This window comes from Oncorhynchus clarkii, chromosome 4 (genome assembly GCF_045791955.1).
Source record: "Oncorhynchus clarkii lewisi isolate Uvic-CL-2024 chromosome 4, UVic_Ocla_1.0, whole genome shotgun sequence".
In the NCBI taxonomy this organism is placed as follows: domain Eukaryota; kingdom Metazoa; phylum Chordata; class Actinopteri; order Salmoniformes; family Salmonidae; genus Oncorhynchus; species Oncorhynchus clarkii.
In genome coordinates this window covers 70,806,616-70,821,628 of record NC_092150.1, presented here as the reverse complement: position 1 = coordinate 70,821,628, position 15,013 = coordinate 70,806,616, and the positions used below count along the sequence as shown (strand labels likewise).

General features: G+C 48.3%; 1 protein-coding gene across 2 annotated transcripts in view; it reads left to right on the top strand.

The window, feature by feature from the left end:
* LOC139407247 (ribosomal protein S6 kinase polypeptide 1) overlaps positions 1-15,013 on the top strand; it is a 53,534-nt gene that overhangs the window by 29,644 nt on the left and 8,877 nt on the right. For both annotated transcript variants that reach the window (XM_071150851.1, XM_071150850.1), the window contains 11 exons: positions 950-1,070; positions 1,254-1,369; positions 1,798-1,891; positions 2,013-2,072; positions 2,180-2,605; positions 3,256-3,380; positions 3,520-3,618; positions 4,726-4,773; positions 5,281-5,413; positions 6,414-8,171; positions 9,060-9,149. In XM_071150851.1, the coding sequence (XP_071006952.1) occupies positions 950-1,070; positions 1,254-1,369; positions 1,798-1,891; positions 2,013-2,072; positions 2,180-2,605; positions 3,256-3,380; positions 3,520-3,618; positions 4,726-4,773; positions 5,281-5,413; positions 6,414-8,171; positions 9,060-9,149 (3,070 nt within the window). The remainder of the gene's footprint in view (positions 1-949; positions 1,071-1,253; positions 1,370-1,797; positions 1,892-2,012; positions 2,073-2,179; positions 2,606-3,255; positions 3,381-3,519; positions 3,619-4,725; positions 4,774-5,280; positions 5,414-6,413; positions 8,172-9,059; positions 9,150-15,013) is intronic.

The window sequence follows — 15,013 nt, the reverse complement described above, 5'->3', positions numbered from 1 at the left end:
GGCGTTAAAATCATAATCGGTCGACCTCTAGTGTGGAGGTTTCATTGTGTGTGTGTGTGGCGGTTTCAGTGTGTGTGTGTGTGTGTGTGGAGGTTTCAGTGTGTGTGTGTGTGTGTGTGTGGAGGTTTCAGTGTGTGTGTGGAGGTTTCAGTGTGTGTGTGTGGAGGTTTCAGTGTGTGTGTGGAGGTTTCAGTGTGTGTGTGGAGGTTTCAGTGTGTGTGTGGAGGTTTCAGTGTGTGTGTGGAGGTTTCAGTGTGTGTGTGTGTGTGTGGAGGTTTCAGTGTGTGTGTGTGTGTGTGTGTGTGGAGGTTTCAGTGTGTGTGTGTGTGTGTGGAGGTTTCATTGTGTGTGTGTGGAGGTTTCAGTGTGTGTGTGTGTGGAGGTTTCAGTGTGTGTGTGTGCGGAGGTTTCAGTGTGTGTGTGTGTGTGTGTGGAGGTTTCAGTGTGTGTGTGTGTGGAGGTTTCAGTGTGTGTGTGTGGAGGTTTCAGTGTGTGTGTGTGTGTGTGTGTGTGTGTGGAGGTTTCAGTGTGTGTGTGTGTGTGTGGAGGTTTCAGTGTGTGTGTGTGTGTGTGGAGGTTTCAGTGTGTGTGTGTGTGTGTGTGTGGAGGTTTCAGTGTGTGTGTGTGTGTGTGGAGGTTTCAGTGTGTGTGTGTGTGTGTGTGTGTGTGTGGAGGTTTCAGTGTGTGTGTGGAGGTTTCAGTGTGTGTGGAGGTTTCATTGTGTGTGTGTGTGTGTATGTGGAGGTTTCAGTGTGTGTGTGGAGGTTTCAGTGTGTGTGTGTGTGTGTGTGGAGGTTTCTGTGTGTGTGTGGAGGTTTCTGTGTGTGTGTGGAGGTTTCATTGTGTGTGTGTGTGTGGTTTCATTGTGTGTGTTCCTAGAGTAGTGATATTGAGTCTTACTCTTTTTCTTGCTCTCTCTCTCCTTCCCCCTCTCCCTCCCTCTCTCTAGATCACGGTGTGGAAGAGGTACAGTGATTTCCGGAAACTTCATCACGACCTCTGGCAGCTACACAGGAATCTCTTCAGCCAATCAGAGCTCTTCCCACCCTTCGCCAAGGCCAAAGTGTTTGGTAAGGTGCCGCTATTAACATATTATCTGACGTGTGTGCGCGCATGTGTGTAAAATATGTAATATTATAAATATGTAATAACATATTACATGACGTGTGTAATAAACAGTTTAATTACATGACGTGATGTGTGTGTAATAAAGTGTAATAAACCCAGTGTAATAAGTGTGCGTGTGTGTGTAGGTCGTTTTGATGAGACGGTGATTGAGGAGAGGAGGCAGTGCTCAGAAGATCTGCTCCAGTTCTCTGCTAACATCCCAGCCCTCTACAGCAGCCAGCACATCCAGGACTTCTTCAAGGTACACACACCACACACACACTCATCATATATGCTGCTGCTACTCTGTTTATCATATACCCTGATGCGTGGTCACCTTACCCCTATACACATCTATTTCTATTGATCCAGTATCCCTGCACATGGTAGTGGAACTGACCCTGTATATAGAATGCTTACTTTTTTGTGTTCTTATTTTTATATCTGGTGTGTTTTTGTTCTACCTTGTTAGTTGTAGTATTACATTGTTATTGATTACTGCATTGTTGTGGTTAGAGCTTGGAAAAAAAGGCATTTCACGGCACTGAAACACATGAACACACACATACAAACCTCCTTCAAGGTATTGGTCCACCTAGCATCACGTTGCTAATAAACATCTGTCCCTGACTCCTCATATGCTCACTGTCCAATTGGCTCCCTCTCTGATTGGTTGTTGGTGTGTTTCAGGGAGGGGAGGTCAGCGACGGCTCAGAGCTTATTGGACCGGCTGAACCCTTCTTGGACTTCCTGGCTGACAGCCTATCAGACTGCGGCTCTGAAGGTAGGGCGGGACCTGAGGAGTATTCATTACAGTTTCATCCCAGTTTAACCTCATATTTGAGGGAAAAGGACACCTACCCTCGTATCACTCATTGTTGGTGTCTGTGTGTTTCTCTCCCCAGTTCAGAGGGATCTCGGTGGAGCAGATGATTTGACCATTACCAGTCAGTCTGAATATGGAGGTAAAAACAATTTTGTGTGTGTTTCTACATACGTTGTCTGTGTGTGTCTACCCTCCTGTATTTGTGTGTTGTCTGTACTGATGTCTATCTATGTGTCCCCTCCCCAGGTCCGTCCAGTGACAGTGACCTGACCTCCCTGGCCATAGACATAGACTCTTTGGCCGAGCTGGACGATGGCATGGCCTCAGGCCGTAGCTCGCCCAACCAGCCACTGGGAGGCTCCAGCACCATCACCAGTACCCGCAGCAGCCCCTCTCTGCCCCCCCTGTATGACTACCAGCAGCACCGCCATCAGCAGCACACCTCGAATCCAGCCCCCTGCTCCCCAGCCCCCGAGGTCAGCCGAACCAGCAGGACAGCGCTGTTCCCCTCCAGTCTGAGGAGAGGTAACGCTAAGGAAACCAAGAGAGACTACCTGGACAGGGCTAGTGAACACATCCGATTGGCCGTGCAGAAGGAAGCAGAGCAGGACTACCAATCAGCGTTCTCCTACTACAGGAGCGGGGTGGATTTGCTTCTGCAAGGGGTGCAAGGTAAGGTACCCTGGAGGGAAACACTAGGTACTTTGTTGAGGAGACAATATGTTTGTTTGTTTGTTGTGCTGTGTTAATGGGTCCTGTTGAGAGGAAGCGATGGCCAGCCATTTGTCACTAATGACTGTTATTAACTCAACACCCCTTAAAACGTCAATTACAGCTCTTAGTCCAGACACACACTGCTACACTCCACAATACCTCTCACACTCTCTCGTTTTCTCTCTCCCTTTCTTTCTTGTCTTCGCTCTTGCTCGTACTCATACAAACACTTGCACCCCTAAACGAGTTCTGCCCGTTTAGGGGGAAATGGTGTATTGGTGCAAATGCAGCACGTGATTTAAAAAAAAAATAATTTGATATTTTGTTTAATTAGGCAAGTCAGTTAAGAACAAATTCTTATTTTCAATGACGGCCTAGGAACAGTGGGTTAACTGCCTTGTTCAGGGGCAGAACGACAGATTTTTACCTTGTCAGCTCGGGGATTCAATTTTGCAACATTTCGGTTACTAAGTCCAACGCTCTAACCACTAGGCTACCTGCCGCCCCAATTTGATTGATTGGCTTTGCAATCTGAATTGACTGGTTCTAAGTGTTTGTATCTTACATAATTCTCCTTCCCTCCATCTCCCCCTCTCCTCTCTCTCCAGGCGAGCCCAGCCCTACGAGGCGGGAGGCTGTGAAGAGAAGGACGGCTGAGTATCTGATGCGTGCTGAGCAGATATCCAATCAGCATCTGAGAAACAGCATGGGTCAAGGGTCAACACAGACCGTGGTCAGTGGCTACAAACAATCTCATTGGCTCACTGATGCACCCGTATAATCATTATTGTAAAAGACAACATTTCTTCTCAGTGACTTGCCTGGCTTTGTATAAGGTTATATAAAATCAATCTTATGTCCATCTATCTCAGGCCATGGGGGCGCAATGCTCTACCGCCACCTGCAGAGGGGGTCAGCAGAGTCCAGCCGAGGAGCTCAGGGCCTACATGGTGCTGGGGGTCATCGATAAGGTCAGTCTGGGGGAAGGATGGGTTGAAGGGCAGTCATATAGACTGTTTGTTTTAGGTTGGTGCAGATGGAAGGGAAGCCACTTTAGACTATAGAGAAGCATCCTGTGGGCAGTTATCATCGGTTCGAAGTGGTTTCCTCATCTCCTTTCCTGGATCTAAGTAGAAAGACTACTGTGTTACCCTGTTTTCACCTATCCATGTCTTTTTTTAAATCGGCTAGGATCAAGGAAAGGAGACGAGGAAAGGAAACCAGTGTGTGTGTGTCGGGGTGCCACAAGGTCAGTTTAGGTTACTGGTCCTCTCAAACAGCTGCTGGCAAAGTGACTCCAGCACTGGAGCATGAAATGACTTGGCAGGCAGAGCGGACATCGCACAACACAGAATCAATGGAGCTCAGCACAGGCCAGAGCCACAGCTCTATACACAACCAAACACATATCAAATGGACACAGTGTAACACACGTGTTAGTGAGGCCCTACACACAACTAAAACCATACAATGTTTGCACACAACTCAGCAACACAACTAAACACCTGCGGGTATTTGCTCCCTTATTCTGTGCATATAAAAATGGCGGCCAAAGAAAGACAACAACATTGTTTTTTTCACCTAATGGACAATGACATACACAGCTCTTCTCCTTCTCCTCCCTCCTTCTCTCACTTTTAATTGGGGATAGGGGGACAGATGGAGAGAGCTCCTCACCCCTGCGCCTCCTCTCCTCTCCCCCGTCCCTGATGTTGGTGTGTTAATTATATTAGCGTCCTGGCTAGCACTTTCACTCTGTTTACTCACAACTCCATTCATATCCATTTAGCCTGCACCTGTTTGGGCCCAGCCAGGGTCACAGAGAATAAAATACACACACACACACCCCGCCACATATGCTCCAGCTCTCCCCTGAGAGAGGGAGCAGGAGAGAAATGGAGATGTCAGAGAGAGGAGGAGAAGTGAAGGAGAAAAGAAATGAAGATGTCAGGAAAGAAAGAGCAAGGGGGTGGTGCAGGGAGGTGAAACAGACATGATTTAAGAGGGAGGGAGACAGGGAAGAGATGGCGAGATACTGTAATGTTATTTCTGGATTTGAATGTTGTCTTTCCCCTCAGGTTCTTCTGGTTATGGACAAGAGAACCCAGGAGACCTTTATTTTGAAAGTAAGTCTATGTGGTGAATTAGTAGTCCTACTAGTGTGTGTGTCAGTCCCTAGTATTCAGGCTAGCTGTGTGTGTGTGTGAAAGCCACCATGTATCAAGACTAGCGGTGTGTATGTGAAAGTCACCATGTGCCCTGAGTGTAACGGTGTGTATGTGAGAGTCACCATGTGCCCTGAGTGTAACGGTGTGTATGTGAGTGTCACCATGTGCCCTGAGTGTGACCTGTGTAATTGATTCTAATGGCCGTGTCCCTGTCAGCTCTCCTGCTCTGGGGCGAGACGTGTGCCAGATGCCATCGAACAGCACGCCACAGGCACAGACGACAAACACGCACACACACACACTCTCACTCATTCCTGCACTGAAGTCTAAAATAACTCAGATGTACTGTATATGTCTTAATGAATACAGACACAGGGAGTCTGGTTGGCAGGGCAATGTTTGCACAACCTCAATGCAATGTTTCTCCTTCATCCCTCCTCATGGCCCCTTCCCTCCCTCCCTCAGGGCTTGAGGAAGAGCAGTGACTGTGGGAGACCCAAGCGGACCATCATGCCTCACTCTGTGCCCCACATGGTGCGGCTGAGGAAGTTCATTGTCTCAGAGGACACTGTGTTTCTTCTGCTACATTACGCTGAGGGTATGATACACACTTCTTTTGTCTCCCTCACTCTCTCCATCTTTCATATCTCTTCTCTCCTTTATCTCCCTCCCTTCACTCACTCCCTGCCTGCCTACCCTTGTTGTAGACAGATGTTTGATAGAGTTGGGTGTATGTCACAGGTCATTATTCTGAATACCAGGTGGTGCTGCGCTTCATTAGCTATGCTAACACCTGGGCATCCTTATTTTCCACTCACCAACGTGTGTGTGTGCGTGTGTGAAAGAGACAGACTCTGATAGCAGTTAGAGTAACTGCTATCTTCACACTTGTATAACTTGTGAAAAGACAAATTGATGTTTTAATTTTTTTGTTATGCACCTATTGATTTACCATCATTTAGAAAATGAAATTGTTTTTCATATGGCGTTCAAATATTTGATTGGCTAGCGCAATATTTGATTTGGAAAACTAGATATGATGATATGGTGCATCAAATGGTAGATACAATCCAAGTCTAAGAAAAGCACAGCTGAAACTAGTGCATTACAGTATAGCGAATCTGTCCCACATGGGAAGAGCACACAAACAGCCAGCAAAGTAGTTGAGAGCAGACAGAGGGAGGCAGTGACCTGAGTGACATTCTCCAGTCCAACATGTGGTTGTTTTTCCTCCTAAGTGATCGTGCTGCCCTACTATCATTATCACCGCCCGCAGCATACACCCTATTCAGTCTCATCATACACAACAGATGCTGTCCTACAATCACTCACACCACAGCTGGGTTAGAGAGAGTGTGTGTGTGTGTGTTTGGGGAGGAGTGTGTGCTCGTCTCTGCCTGCCAAGGACAGTTTCTAAATGTTATCATGACCCTTGAGGTAATTGAGTCCCCAAAACAATTAAACTGTTTTCACCACAATGTTGTTTTTTCCTTCTATTTACATTTTGAGCAATCCACCTTCTTACTTTGATCATTAAACAAGTTTCAATTCTCCCCATCTCTTTGTCTTTTCTCTCTCTCTCCCTCTCCTCTGTCCAGGTGGGAAGCTGTGGTCTCACATTGGGAAGTTCCTGCGTAATTCCAGCCCGGAAGACAGCTTCGACATTCCCTTCATTCAGAAAAGCCACACCACGGCAGTTCACTCTGTCCAACATGCTGTTCCCAAGCTGGGCATGGACTCTGGCAGCTCTGGGACTGGGCCTGGAGCTGGGTCTGGTTCTGGATGTGTGCGACAGAGGCAAGGGGAGTCTTCTCTTGTCCTCCCCCAGAAGAGTGCTCTGCCTCCTGGGCTGGCTGACCGCCTTAGGCCCCAGTCGGACTCTGGAGCGACCTCTGAGTTAGAGGAGTGCACCGACAGTTATCTGAATCTCTGTAATGAGTATGAGCAAGAAAAGGTAGAACCAGAAGCTCTAGGAGAGGAGGAGGAGAAGGAGGGAGAGGTGTGTGTGTCGAGAGGACAGGAAGCATCGTCGCTGGATGTCACCGTCACCACGACGACCACTTCCTCCAGGACTCGCTCACTGCTTAGCAACGACAGCCTCTGCTCTCCAATCAGCGCCCAGGAGCTGCGTTTCTTTACTGAGACGGCCGTGGATCACAACAACGGGCGTTGCCAGGACATCGGGCAGGACCACGGCGAGGTGTTCAGCCCCTTGCTCTCCCCCGCCGTTCCCCTCTCGTTGGACCAGTCCAAACGCACCCCCATGGAGTTCTTCCGCATCGATAGTAAGGACAGTGCTAGCGAGGTGACGTGGTGTCCTGACTCAGCCGAGCTGAGGCCCAAACCAGACCCTTCCAAACCGCTCCCCTTCCTGTCCACCTCTGACCTGGGCTCTGAAGTCACAGACCTGTCGGACTTAGTGGAGGAGGTGAAAGGTCATGGAGGTGGGTCTGACCGGTGGGGTCTGGATGGTAGTGACCAGGGCTCTAATGAGTCGGTACCAGTCATCTCCTTTAAAGAGGCAGTGGTGGAGGACGAGGGTCGACCCCCTGACCTCCTGGTCAACCTGCCTGGGGTCATTGGTGGGGAGGGGTTGGTGGGGGTAACTGGGGAAGTGGAGGCCCTACAGGAGGAGCTGGTGTCCTCGGGGGTGTGTCTGGCCCAGGAGGCCAAAGCCTCCCCTAAGTTGATCCAGCCGGACGTCCTGCAGCTCCACCATGAGCTTGAGGAGGGGGAGGAGCTGGCTGTGGGGCGGGCCCTCCCCTCGAGGGACAAACGCACCACCTCTTCCTCTCCCTGCGCCTCCCTGTGGGACGACTGTGGCCTGGCCTTCGGACAAGATGCCAAAATGGCTTCCGGAGCTTCCGTACTCCCGAATAAGGACTTCCTCCCTGCCAGCGCTGTGTCTATAGTCCCGCTCTCTTCCTCCAACACAGACATTCCATTCGCTGACTCACTTAGCTCACTTCCTGAAAGATTAGAAGCCATTTTGAACCCACAGGTACACCCTGACAGTTTGGTACTTAACCCAGATGGGACGATAGCTGGCTCCAACCGCGGTCAGGATGGGACAGGGGCCAGCTCTGGGGCAGAGAGTGCACTAGGCGTTGAGTCTCAGTTCCAGGCCAGTAAGGCTGGTGTGTTTGGTGTGGAGGACATGGTAGAGTCAGATAAGGATGTGTCTCGGCTGTTTGCAGAGCTTGACCAGTTGTCTGCTGTAGCGTCCCAGGCCAGGATTCCAGAGGAGTTTGTGAGGTGCTGGGCGGTGGACATGGTCTCTGCCTTGGACTCACTCCATCAGGAGGGCATCGTCTGTAAGGACCTCAACCCCAACAACATCCTCATCAACAGCAAAGGTTGGAGGTCACGCAGCTCTACTGAAGCAACAGGGCTTTGTGATGGGTGTTTGTATATAGCGTTTATACATCAAAAGTGAACGCCCATCATACGTGTTGTGTAGACCCAGTTATATGCGTTAGGAGAAATATGCAGGCCTCAATCTAATTTCCTCTGTCGACTAGGAGAGGTTATGAAACAAAGTACTAAGTATTTCACACTTTCACACTATTTCATAATTTTCATTATCTTTCACTTTTCCTTCAAAGCTTAAACTACTAAAGTTCTGCCAGATATATTCATATAGATAGGACACGCTACTCATACGCCTATCTGTCTGATACCAGTGGTTTGGAAACTCCCTCCAAAGCATTATCTTTGTTTTACACCGACCCAAGCTTGAATCTCTCTCCTTCCCTTTCTAGTCCCATCATCTCGCTGTACCTTGTTATGGACACTTGTCTAATTATCTGAGTGGCTGTTTTGGTCTCCCTGTGTTCCCCTCTGTGTGTAATTATTGTTCTGAAGTGCTATCAACAGCCTAGTAGTAGTGTAGTGCATCAGTCTGGTTAACTCCGGCTGATGCCATCGGCTAGCTAATGGCAACATTAGTCCTAATGATACTGGTAGCCGTTAGCAGCTAAACAGGAGTAATCACTGGGGCCGTGTGCTGCTGGAGTAGCTCTGTTAGAGAGAGAGAGAGGAGGTAAAGAGGTGTGTAAGTGTTCTAGAGGTCAGCTGAGTGGACTGTTGTGTGCAGAGAGAGCGAGGGAGTCAGGGTGACACAAACACTGTTTTTAGAAGTTGGAGACGTGTGTGTGTGTACGTGTTGAGATAAGTTGGAAAGGGTTCTTTTTTGGGTTTGTTGACATGACTCATTTTTCACTCTCTCGCTCCTTCGTTGCTAGGCCATGTTGAGCTGACGTATTTCTGCAGCTGGAGTGACGTGGAGGACTCCTACGACAGGGAGGCCATCTCCAACATGTACAGTGCACCAGGTGAGAGAGAGACACACACACCGCCTCAGTGGACACGTCATAAAACCACGGAAATGGTTCCAATAGTTTTTCCGCTGTTCATTTTTCACATTGTGAATTTGACGAAAAAATACATTTGTGTGTTTGGTGTAGGCTTGCCGTGACGTTGTGATAGCCGTGTAATTCTCTCGGACAAGGTGACTTTCATCAATATATTGGGCTCAATTTACTCACAAAAATGTGCTATGCTAATTATTGATTGAAGTGACCTTGTCCGAGAGAGATTTGCGCACTTGTCAAAACGTCACTCCAGGGTAAGCCTACAAACACAGACCTTATATGAAGTAGTTCTGAAATCACAGAGGCAAAAAAACAATTAACCATTTCGGGGTTTATGACTCATACTGCACTCAATTGTTCAAAAATGTGTGTGTGTGTTTCCAGAGCAGAAGGCCTCAGTAGGTTAGTAGTGAGGCTGTGTAGAGGTTCATGTTATGCAGACACAACTAGGCCACTCTCCCTCCCATCTCCCACAAAGGCCTCATTCATACAGGAGCAAGACCACGTAAACAGTTCACTATGTATGTGGGGCCTCGGGAAAGTGGGTTTAAATGGCAGTAGGGCCAATTCATTCATACGTGTAGATCTACAGATAACACTAGAGGACAATGTTTTGGTGTGCAAGCCTTGAGAGTTCTCATTCAGTGATGTCTTCATTTTTTAAATTTAACCTCTAGGCAAATCAGTTAAGAACAAATTCTAATTTACAAGGCCTACCAGGGAACAGTGGGATGTTCAGGAGCAGAACGACAGATTTTTACCTTGTCAGCTCGGGTATTCGATCCAGCAGCCTTTCGGTTACTGGCCCAATACTCTAACCACTAGGCTACCTGCCGCCTCATAACATGAACAAGTTTTAAACCAACACATTTCCCAGAGAATTAAACCTAGTCACAGATGCACAGAAGGCCAAACTTTTCTGTGAGTATTGATGACACACGATTACTGTCTTCAATAGTTTTGACATATTTTAAACAGATTAAAATGGACAGATTTTTTTTTAATAGATTTAGGATCTGAATGTAGTTCCTGAGGTGTCCTGTAGAGGGTAGTGTGGCGCCAGCCTGTGTTGGCGTGGTGTGACTGACCTCTCCTGTGGCCTGAGCATGCCTGTGGAAGCCCTGGCATGCTGTTTAAAGGCTGACTAAACACACTGCTGTTACACACAAGACTCTACCGCACCTTGTGTGTGTGTGCGTGCGTACGTATGTGCAACACTGATGGCGCATGACGCTGTACTGGAACACCAGACGACGTGCGACACATATAGTTAACATACTGTGTGTGTCGCTTTGGATTAAAGCAAAAATGACAGATGTATATACTTTTATATACTTAAGTTCTCTCTCCTACCCCCTCCTCCCAATCCTTCTTGACCAAACCAAATGTATGACAGAGTGCAATAAGTATGAAAGCAAAGCTCCATCTCTCTCCACTCATGTTATATTCCAGAAGCCCCAGACAGCCAGACAGGCAGACGGGCGGGCAGACGGACAGACAGACAGACAGGCAGGAGGGCAGGCAGGCAGTCCAGAGCAGCAGAACACTGTCCGTGTGTTTAGGCATTATATTGGAGATTGGAACTCGACACCGAGGAACATACACTGAGTATACCAAACATTAAGAACACCTTTCAAATATTGAGTTGCCCCCCCTTTGCCCTCAGAACAGCCTCAATTCGTCAGGGCATTTACCCTACTAGGTGTCAAGCCTTTCACAGGGATGCAGGCCCATGTTGACTTCAATGCTTCCCACAGTTGTCAAGTTGGCTGGATGTCTTTTGGGCGGTGGACCATTCTTGATACACACAGGAAACTGTTGAGCGTGAAAAACCCAGCAGCGTTGCAGTTCTTGACACTAACCGGTGCGCCTGGCACCTACTACCATACCCCGTTTTTGTCTTGCACTTTCCTGCTCTGAATGGCACACACACACACACAATCCATGTGTCAATTGTCTCAAGGCTTCAAAATCCTTCTTCAGTCTATCTTCTCTCCTTCATCTACACTGAGTGAAGTTGATTTAACAGCTGACATCAATAAGGGATCATAGCTTTCACTAGTCAGTCTATGCCATGGAAAGAGAAGGTTTTCTTAATGTTTTGTATGCTCAAGTGTATGTCAAATGATCAAGCCCCAGAGGTCTTCCGGAGAGGCACTAAGGACAGATGAGGGAGGAATAAGCAGGCAGAGGTTAGGGAGTGTGTAGGTCAGCTGTTCGCTGTCCTACTTTAATTTGTGAAAGATATTGGATTATTTTAAAAGGGTGTGGTGACTACCGATTAGCTTCTGCGTAGATGGACTTGTAGGTCCATAATAGGTGTATCTCAGAGCTCAGTGTATCTTGTTTATGTGTCGGTGGTTACTTCCGCATCTGGTTGAGCACTGTTCATTGGGAAGCATGTGGTAGGTGTATTAGCCATGAGGATCCAGCAGAGGGATTCATGCTCTGTCTGTTAGTGTCTGTCTGACTTCTCTATCTCTGCTTTATAGCCTTCACTCTCACTCATTTGCTCTCTAAGTCTCACTTTAACTCGTACTTTTCACTCTCTTTCAATCTCACGCTCTTTTTCCATTCTGTCTTTCATTCTATCTACCTCAATGTCATTCTGTAATCCCCCCCCCCCTCCCACAGATGTACTTACTCCACCCCCTTATGTATTGCTGTTTACCCAGACAGGGTCAGTCCCAGCTATGGTTCATTCCTGATGACAGATTTATGATTGTTTGCCAGAGAGCTTGCAGGGTGCCTGCTGTGACAGGGCGCTGTGTGTGTTTGTGTCAAGAGGGAGAGAGAGAGAGAGACAACATGTTTTCAACACACTCACACCCAAAAACATAGGAGGGGACTGGGAAAGTATTTATTTTATTTTGATCTATTAGTTGTTTATTATCTCTAACTGAGATTAGAACTGATTCTGTAAACACCAGAGTGCTTTTCTGTTATTTAACAAATCACCCAAAATAATATTTTTTCTTTTACATCCCTCCTCCCCATCAAACTAACAGCATGTTATTTAGTGACAATGGTGTTGATAATAATACGCGCATTGTCCCTTATTGTCCGATTCACTTAGATTCCCCTTCTCCCTATTGTATTCAACACCACAGTAAGTACATCTGTGGTTAATGTCAACTGCTTCTACCTGAAGCGTGAGAAGCTCCAGACTCTCCGGTCCTCCTCTCTTCACTTCCTCCTACATCACTTCCCCTTCGAACAATGGCAGTCGGTTAGTTTTGGGGAAGTGGAGAAGAGAGAGGAGAAGAGAGAATGTTCCTCCTGGCCCTAAGAGATGAGAGGAGAGAGTGCTTTTCTTAAACGACTGACCGAGGAAGAGGGAACTCCTTTGCTGTAGAGAAAAGGGAAGTTCTGTTGTGTTCCGTTAGACATCACACCTGGGCTGAAAACACCGTGTGGCTCCACTCACTGTCTCTTAGCTGGCTTGGCCTTCCCTTGACTTCACTCTTTTTGTAAAGATTAGCAGAGGCTCCCATCCCTTTAGATGAAATAAGAAAGACAAGGTGGAAAGGAGCCATTTTTAATGAACTCATGTGTGTATTATAGTCATGTAAAACGGAGGCTTACTGTACGAGTGGGTTTTGTTAGTGACCCACTCTTTCCCCTCTCTCTCTTCCTGCCTTGCTCTGACAGAGCGGTAAGTGTAGCCAGCTCCGCTGTCTTCTCCCTGCAGCTCCTCAGACATTAATCCATTGTGATGACAATTGACCTTGCTGTGAGACGTGTGTGTCCAGTATCCTCCCCCCAAGCTCATACCCACGCAGGTATCACTAGTCTGTTCAATGACGATCTCTTCTCCTTGGCTGTCAAAACGGTGGTCATGGGGAGCCCTGAAGACTGGTTGCTCAGTTGTGTGTGTGTGTGTGTGTGTGTGAGAGAGTGCGTGTGAGCGAGTGCTGGCTGGATGTTCCTTTAAGGGCGGCCAGAGCGAGGAGTATCATAGCCCGAACTGAGGCTCTCTAACCTTGGCTGAAAGGGAACCCCCTGGAGCCTCCTGGAGGAGAGGGAGCTTTGTCTCTCCTCCTCCCCAGCTGAGGAGCCTGGTCGCTGGGCACACACGCTCTGACTCCTGGGCCCCGGCCCCAGGGTTACCAGGCCCCCCTCTGGAGAGAGGAGTGGAGAGAGACACACAAGGGGCCATCTGGTGCCCATTGGAACACACGCACGCACGCACGCACAAACACACACCAACACACAGACAAGACCACTGACACACACATACACCACACACAAATGGCACATGCACCAGTGGCCCCCCCAGCCGACCTGCCTGTCACTCCGGCTGTGTGTCCCTGCTCCCCTAACCTCCTCTGTGGGAGCGAGAGCCAGGGGCCTGGAGAGCCCAGGGAGGAAGAGATGGAACAAGAGGGAGAGGGAGAGGGGGGGGGGGCGAGGCGAGAGGGAGGTGGTGTTAGAGGAAGGACGCACGGCCGACACAACGTTCACCTTGACAGGGTCTTACAGTGTAGGGGGAACATGGAGGTTTGTCTTCAGTAGTAGAACAGAAAGACTAATCAAACAAGAGAGATACAGTATGGAGGTGGGAATTTAATGTTTGTGGATTTGGTTTAGTTTTGCTTTTGCAATTCCAGAAGACCTGCCTGGAAAATAGCATTGAATTGAAAACAATAAAAGATAGGGAAGACAGGACGACAGACCAGTGATGTTTAATACAAGGCAGCTGGAACTAACAGACAGGACGACAGACCAGTGATGTTTAATACAAGGCAGCTGGAACTAACAGACAGGACGACAGACCAGTGATGTTTAATACAAGGCAGCTGGAACTAACAGACAGGACGACAGACCAGTGATGTTTAATACAAGGCAGCTGGAACTAACAGACAGGACGACAGACCAGTGAGGTTTAATACAAGGCAGCTGGAACTAACAGACAGGACGACAGTTCAGTGAGGTTTAATACAAGGCAGCTGGAACTAACAGACAAGACGACAGTTCAGTGAGGTTTAATACAAGGCAGCTGGAACTAACAGACAAGACGACAGTTCAGTGAGGTTTAATACAAGGCAGCTGGAACTAACAGACAAGACGACAGTTCAGTGAGGTTTAATACAAGGAAGCTGGAACTAACATGAGGATGAAATGGAGGGCAGGAGGGAAATGTTGATGAAGGCTTTAAGTGGAAGTGTATTATCATGTATTGTGTCTCTGGACTGGAGAAGTGTGTGCATTTCTGAAGGAGTGTCTGTGGTTGGTACCGTGTGTGTGTGTGTGTTTCTGAGGGTGTGTGTGTGTGTGTTTCTGAGGGTGTGTGTGTGTGTGTTTCTGAGGGTGTGTGTGTGTGTGTTTCTGAGGGTGTGTGTGTGTGTGTTTCTGAGGGTGTGTGTGTGTGTTTCTGAGGGTGTGTGTGTGTGTTTCTGAGGGTGTGTGTGTGTGTTTCTGAGGGTGTGTGTGTGTGTTTCTGAGGGTGTGTGTGCGTGTTTCTGAGGGTGTGTGTGTTTCTGAGGGTGTGTGCGTGTGTGTGTGTGTTTCTGAGGGTGTGTGTGTGTGTGTGTGTCTGAGGGGGTGTGTGTGTGTGTGTCTGAGAGGGGGTGTGTGTGTGTGTCTGAGGGGGTGTGTGTGTGTGTCTGAGGGGGGGTGTGTGTGTGTGTCTGAGGGGGGGTGTGTGTGTGTGTCTGAGGGGGGGTGTGTGTGTGTGTGTGTCTGAGGGGGTGTGTGTGTGTGTGTGTCTGAGGGGGTGTGTGTGTGTGTGTGTCTGAGGGTGTGTGTGTGTGTCTGAGGGTGTGTGTGTGTGTCTGAGGGTGTTTGTGTTTGTGTGTGCGTGTGTTTCTGAGGGCGTGTGTTTG